Here is a 7,576-nt window from a genome sequence, read left to right on the forward strand (position 1 = left end):
AAACTTGGAATTTGGAGGTGATCTAAACAAGGGCTTACGCCTTAGACGAGGCCATGCGCAGCGTCACAGGGTGCTGGAAGGACTGACAAGACGACGCGATTCGCTACCGTCCGGGGCGCCGTCCAGCTCACGCGTGGCGAGCAGCGGTCAGCGATCCACGGGTTCGGATAGGGAGGAAGGACGACGCGGGTTGGGATGATGCCGCCGCTCAAATGGCGTTGGCTCTGGCTCTCAGTGCCCGTGGCTGTGTGTGGGCGTGGCTCCTTTTGTTGCAAGCACCACCCTGCGACCGGCTAGCGTTCTGTCAAACGACGTTTAGTTCAAGGGTTTTTTTAACCATACCGTTGCAATTTTGCAAGTCTAGAGATACAACATTATAATTCATCTATTTCGAGAACTGCCGTTGATGAGAGACAGAATTATAATACCAATTCTTGAAATAGATGAATGTAATGACATATCTTCAAACTTGCAAAATTGTAATGGTATGGATAAAAAAACCCTTAGTTCAAAGTCAGGATGATTTTTTCACACACCAAAGCATCAGCGTGACGGGAGTGGTAGAGTACAGGCCTCTCTTGTGGAAAGAAATCATTTGCGTACGTTTTGAACTGTACTTGCTTTTTCACGAGGATGATCCATAACTCCATTCTAAAAAAAAGTTTTACCGTGCCTCCGCCGTAACTGATGTAGTTACTCCACGCATTACGTTGAGTGCTGCTTCAGGGGTAGAGTAATGCCGTACAGTTCATGAGGCAACAGCTAAAAAGAAAGCGTGAGAAATGAATGGAGGAGCGTGAAGCCAAGCCACGGCCACGCCGAATCCATGGACCTCGCCGGACCGGAAAGCAGCCCCAGACTTCTAGACGAAGGGCCGGGCAAGCAGCCCCTATTGGCACGTCGTTTTCTGATCCAACGGTCGCTGTGGTCACCGCCCACCCGGAGTCGGAGCCCGGCGCAGGGGAAGGGGGAACAGTAACGCCAGTGGCATCACCAAATCAAATTCAAAATCAGTCCAGTCTGCTCTCCAGCTCACCGCCAGTGCTCTGCGCTGCCCATCACTCACTCACTCCTCTCCTTCCCCCACCCACTGCCGCTGCTGCCTCTGCCTGCCGTGCCACCCTACATAAACCCCGGCATCCCCTCGTTGTTGCCACGCCACTTCACTCCCCCCTCCCCTGCCCTGCTCCCTCGCTTCAAATCGATTCGGCGCTAGCGAGCGCCGAGCAGCAACGCCAAGGCGGCAGCAGCATCCAGCAACAGCAGCCGCTACCTCCCTTTGTCGAGTAGTCTTCCTCCCCCGGTCCACTCCTGCTTGCTAGAGTGCCTAGCCTCATGAGGACCCAAAAAAGCCTCCTTCCCCTCCTCCTCCTGCTGTCCGCCGCCGCGCTGCTCGCCGTCGCCGACGCGCAGGAGCGCAAGAACTACGTGGTTCATCTCGAGCCGAGGGACGACGGCGGCAGCGCCGGTTCGCTGGAGGAGTGGCACCGGTCCTTCTTGCCGGAGGCCACGCTGGACTCGGCTGCGGATGACGGTCCGAGGATCATCCACTCGTACAGCCACGTGCTGACGGGGTTCGCCGCCCGCCTCACCGACGCGGAGGCGGAGACGCTGCGGAGCAAGGAGGGGTGCCTGCGTCTGTACCCCGAGGAGTTCCTGCCGCTGGCGACCACCCACTCGCCGGGCTTCCTCGGCCTCCACATGGGCAAGGACGGCTTCTGGAGCCGGTCCGGGTTCGGCCGCGGCGTGGTGATTGGGCTCCTCGACACCGGCATCCTGCCCAGCCACCCGTCCTTCAACGACGCCGGGCTGCCGCCGCCGCCCAAGAAGTGGAAGGGCACCTGCCAGTTCAGGTCGATCGCCGGCGGCGGGTGCAGCAACAAGGTCATCGGCGCGCGTGCGTTCGGGAGCGCGGCCATCAACAACACGGCGCCGCCCGTGGACGACGCGGGCCACGGCACGCACACGGCCAGCACGGCGGCGGGCAACTTCGTGCAGAACGCCAACGTGCGCGGCAACGCGCACGGCACGGCGTCCGGGATGGCGCCGCACGCGCACCTGGCCATCTACAAGGTGTGCACGCGGAGCCGGTGCTCCATCATGGACATCGTCGCCGGACTGGACGCCGCCGTCAAGGACGGCGTGGACGTGCTCTCCTTCTCCATCAGCGCCACGGACGGCGCGCAGTTCAACTACGACCTCATCGCCATCGCCACGTTCAAGGCCATGGAGCACGGCATCTTCGTCAGCGCCGCGGCCGGCAACGACGGCCCCACCGCGGGATCCATCACCAACGGCGCGCCGTGGATGCTGACGGTCGCGGCGGGCACCATGGACCGCACGATACGCACCACGGTGAGGCTCGGCAACGGGCAGGAGTTCGACGGCGAGTCGCTGTTCCAGCCCCGGAACAACACCGCGGGGCGCTCGCTGCCGCTCGTCTTCCCGGGCCGCAACGGCGACCCGGAGGCCCGCGACTGCAGCACGCTGGTGGAGGCCGAGGTGAGGGGCAAGGTGGTGCTGTGCGAGAGCCGCTCCATCACCGAGCACGTCGAGCAGGGGCAGATGGTGTCCGCGTACGGCGGCGCCGGCATGATCCTGATGAACAAGGCGGCGGAGGGGTACACCACCTTCGCCGACGCGCACGTTCTGCCGGCGTCGCACGTGAGCTACGCCGCGGGGTCGAAGATCGCGGCGTACGTCAAGTCGACGCCCAAGCCCACGGCGACCATCACGTTCCGGGGCACGGTGATGGGCTCTTCCCCGGCGCCGTCCGTGGCCTTCTTCTCGTCGCGCGGGCCGAACAAGGCGAGCCCGGGCATCCTGAAGCCGGACATCACCGGTCCCGGCATGAACATCCTGGCGGCGTGGGCGCCCAGCGAGATGCACCCGCAGTTCGCGGACGACGTAAGCCTGACCTTCTTCATGGAGTCCGGGACGTCGATGTCGACGCCGCACCTGAGCGGCATCGCGGCCATCATCAAGAGCCTGCACCCGAGCTGGTCCCCCGCGGCGATCAAGTCGGCGATCATGACTTCGTCGAACACGGCGGACCACGCGGGCGTGCCGATCAAGGACGAGCAGTACCGGCGGGCGAGCTTCTACAGCATGGGCGCCGGGTACGTGAACCCGTCCCGCGCCGTCGACCCGGGGCTGGTGTACGACCTCGGCGCCGGCGAGTACGTCGCCTACCTCTGCGGCCTGGGCATCGGGGACGACGGCGTGAAGGAGATAACGGGGCGCCGCATCGCCTGCGCCAAGCTGAAGGCCATCACCGAGGCGGAGCTCAACTACCCGTCGCTGGTGGTGAAGCTGCTGTCCCATCCGATCACCGTCCGCCGCACCGTGACCAACGTCGGGAAGGCCAACTCTGTCTACACGGCCGTGGTGGACATGCCGAAGGGCGCGTCCGTGGTGGTGCGGCCCCCGATGCTGCGGTTCACCAGGGTGAACGAGAAGCAGAGCTTCACCGTGACGGTGCGGTGGAACGGGCCGCCGGCCGTGGCCGGCATCGAGGGGAACCTGAAGTGGGTGTCGAGCGAGCACGCCATCCGGAGCCCGATCGTGATACCGCCGACCAAGGCCGCCGCCGCGTAGGCGTAGCTTCCCAACTCAAATCTGCTTGACGGCCGGCATGACCGTGCTCGTGTCGTATCTCCAAGGAAGAAGGTCATCAGTGTTCAGTAGTGGTAGGTAATCATGAGTGTGCCCGGTGTACGTATGGCGAAGGAAGTAGGCAGGCGACTGTTGTATAGGCAGGCAAGGGTACCCGATCGTCTGTGAAGCAGCAAGCTCAGCTGCAATGGCAATGGCAACGGCAATGGCAATGGCAATGGCGCGTTCGTTCTGTATGTAAAAATGGCGGAAATAATTAATCGCTTCGAAAATCCCCAAATGTCTCTCTGTTTGTTGTGTTCCATCTGCTAAAGTACCACCACTACCGCACCCGAACCTAAAGTATCAGGCCCTGTCAAATTAAGAAATTTGGCTATCGTAGCACTTTCGTTTTTATTTGATAATTAGTATTTAATCATGGACTAATTAGGCTCAGAACATTCGTCTCGCGATTTTCAACCAAATTGTACAATTAGCTTTTTTTTTTGTCTACATTTAATGCTTCATACCCGTATCGCAAGATTCGATGTAATAACTACTGTAGCATTTTTTAAGATAAGTTTTTAGAACTAAACTAGGGCCGCGTTTAGTTGCTCGCAGATTCAGCGCCGGCTCAATTTGCCGGGACTGTAGCTACATTGTAGCGTTTGTTTTTATTTGATAATAATTGTCCAATCATTGACTAATTAGGCTCAAAACGTTCGTCTCGCAAAGTACAACCAAACTATGCAATTAGTTTTTGATTTCATCAATATTTAGTACTCCATGTATGTACCGCAAGTCTGATGTGATGGGGAATCTTCTTTTTGCATAGTGCCAAATTCTGAAAAATGGGGAACTAAACATGGCGTAGACCTCAGTAGCTTACCTATTGCTCTATCTAGAATTTCCATGGACCTCAGTAGCTTACTTTGGACGGTTTGGGGAATTTCCATGGACCTCAGTAGCTTACTTTGGACGGTTTGGGGTCCTCCGTCCTCGTGACCATGCTACGATGCCAACGCGTCTGGGTTGGCGACTTGGCGATGGCAAGGCCATAGTAGGCTTTTGATCTCGTTCAGTACCACGGCTCTGCTTGTTGCCTTGTTGGAGCCGGAGCTCCAAAGAAGACGACGACGGCCGTTGCGTCGCTGCCTGCCTGCCTTGATGGGTGCTGCTGACTCGCCTCCACCATTGCTGCCAGCCAGCCTAGCCAGGAAACGTCACAGGAGTAATAGCGAGAGGTTGCAGAGGAGAAGAGGCGAGGGGTGTTTTGGTTCCACGGATCAAATTTGAGTCCCTATTAAATCAGATGTTTAATACTAATTTAAAGTATTAAATATAGATTAATTACAAAACTAACTGCACAGATTGAGACTAATTAGTTTATGATGAATTAATTAGACTTAATAGATTCATCTCGTAAATTAATCTCCGTCTGCTGTCTGCTAATTAGTATATAAACGTCCGACGTGGCGGGGCTAAACTTTACTGGAAGACGCGTCCCCATCCCCATACGCGTATGTACGAAGGAAGGAGCCGCCATAACTCCCGGTTTGAAGTGCCTGACGAAGGCTCGTCCATTCGCTTTAAGGCGGCAGCATAAACACATCACCTTCCCCTTTCCAGCCTGTAAAAATTCATTTACTTCCTGCGCCGCCGGACGCGCAGCAGCAAGTTACTGCTGCCGCTCTGTACGTGCAGGCAATTGCTGCGTTCTGATTTCTGAACCTGCCGCATACGGTACACGTACGAGAAGCTCAGAGACGACGACGGACGAGGAGGAGAAGAACAGTTCCATCAGTTTCGGCCGCGCAAGCAGGATCACAGCGGTTTCAACTTTCACGGCCATTAAGGCTTAATCGCGGCGCAAAGCACGTTGACGAGCGGCAACAGAACCTTTTGGGCTTTGGGCGTACGTGTTCTGTGCGCCTGTGCCAACAGTTAACGACTGCACTGTTCGGGGTTTAATCCGTGCTAGCTCTCTGCTCAGGGGAACCCTGCTCTGTTCTCGCTACCACGCATGTGACAGTGTATTTAGTGGGTAACAGCGGCGGAAAATAATAAGTAGGGACGCTGTGGTGGGTGCTACTGCTACCGGGTGTAGTGGTAATGGTAGTAGTACTGAGATCTAGCTTTCCCTCCCTTCATCACCGCTTCACCGGCTTGGCCGTAAAGTTAGTTAACGCCATCATAACATGAGCTAGCTGCGGGCACATCAGCCCAATGCGTTCAGGCACGCATTAAGCTCCATCGGCGCGTCCTATTCGCTTGGCTAAGCTGTATTTTTTTTTTCAGATAACAAATCAGCCAACAGTACTTTCAGTCATGTCTTTCAGCCAAGCGAACAGAGCACTTGCATTGCTCGTATACGATCGTGGATTATAAGCTTGAACAATATTTTTCTCTCACACCAAACCAGCTAATAATAAATAATCCACGATCACCGACGAAACGAACAGACTATTGCAGAGTATAAACAAGGTTCACACACCCACAAAAAAAAATGCTCAAGTCTCTGCAGCAGCGCCAAAGACACACTGATCGGTGATCACAAGTCTTCAGCTCGAAGGCAGGAAAGAGGATGAGATCAGTAAGAAAGCAACAGCGATTCAGCAGCAAGAGTTGTTATCTTATTCTCTCATATATTACCCTAATAAAAACTAAGGGGCGCAGCATGCCCAGTGCCATGCCACTCCCTAGCGCAGCATTTCACTCGATCATCCGGCGTGGCCGTGACTGTGGGCTACATGGCAGTTCCATGATCACGCTACATGGCTGTTCCATGATCACGAGCCAAAGGTTTCGTTGGGCTTACCTTATAATCCACACTATTTAATTTATTTTTCTAGTCAGAACAATATTTTCTCTCACAACAATTCAGCCAGAACAGTGTTTTTTAACCAATTCAACCAAGTTTCAGCAAGCCGAACGAAACCAAAACGAGAAAGGCGGCAAGCCGGCAAGGACAAGATGAACAGGAGAAGCAGAAGAGGTTAGATACCAGTCTGCATTGTGCTCGTTGCGCTGATGAACTGTACTAGCATAGCAAACATGTTTGGTACCTCGCCTCGTCCCAAATTATAAGTCGTTTTTACTTTTTTGGTACATAAATTTTACTATGTATCTAGATATAACATATGTCTATATACATAGCCAAATCTATGTAACAAAAAAGTTAAAATGACTTATAATTTGTAACGGAGGGAGTATGTTACAACAAAACATACGAATAGTTGTGTGATATTTGGATGACCCGGAGCTTGAAGGTTTATGCGTGTCATCTGTTTGAAACATAGTCCAGTATTGAATTTGAGTTATTCTGGCTTTAGATTGAAAACACCTGTAGATATTTCCTCTGTATCCAAAAAAACAAGAATAGAAATCTCGTCCTAAGAAATCAAATAAATTCAAATTTAATAGTTTATAGAAAAATATATCAGTATTTATATCTATCTTATAAAGAAAAATATATTTCATGATAATTTAATAATATTTAGGCCTTATTTGGATCTAAAAATGAAATTGAGGTTGAAAAATGAGGATGAGATACTAACACGTTGGATTCTAGAATGACACTTTAGAATTCAACTATCTACCCCATAGCTACTATTTGAAAATTTTAAAATACAAAGATAATAATCACTATGAGAATAAAATCTAAACATTCCTTGCTTTTTATCTAGGATCTAACTTTTACATTCATTATCTAAAATCTAAAATCTTACTATGAGAATAAGATACAAAAAGCTCGTATATCATAAATATTAATACTTTCTATATATTTTGTCGGGTTCATAAACCCGGGTCCCTAATGGACCCGCTTCCTAGCAGACGGCGCAGCAACAACGCGCGCCCGCCAAGGAGGAGATATAGTCCGACTCCGACCTCTTTTTTCGATAGGAAATACACCGGACCTCCGCTCGAGATTCTTCCCTAACCGACACGGTCGGAGCTGACTGGAAAAGACCGACCGGGGACG

General features: G+C 53.0%; 1 protein-coding gene across 1 annotated transcript; it reads left to right on the plus strand.

The window, feature by feature from the left end:
- The first annotated feature begins 1,189 nt into the window (after positions 1-1,189).
- LOC136450367 (subtilisin-like protease 4) lies at positions 1,190-3,900 on the plus strand. Its single transcript, XM_066450770.1, has one exon. The coding sequence runs from the start codon at positions 1,336-1,338 to the stop codon at positions 3,595-3,597; it is 2,262 nt and encodes a 753-aa protein (XP_066306867.1). The 5' UTR covers positions 1,190-1,335; the 3' UTR covers positions 3,598-3,900.
- Positions 3,901-7,576: the final 3,676 nt, after the last annotated feature.

This window comes from Miscanthus floridulus, chromosome 1, assembly GCF_019320115.1.
Source record: "Miscanthus floridulus cultivar M001 chromosome 1, ASM1932011v1, whole genome shotgun sequence".
NCBI lineage: Eukaryota > Viridiplantae > Streptophyta > Magnoliopsida > Poales > Poaceae > Miscanthus > Miscanthus floridulus.

Coding starts and splice junctions, on each gene's coding strand:
- LOC136450367 (XM_066450770.1), top strand. CDS start 1,336: ATGAGGACCCAAAAAAGCCTCCTTCCCCTCCTCCTCCTGCTGTCCGCC.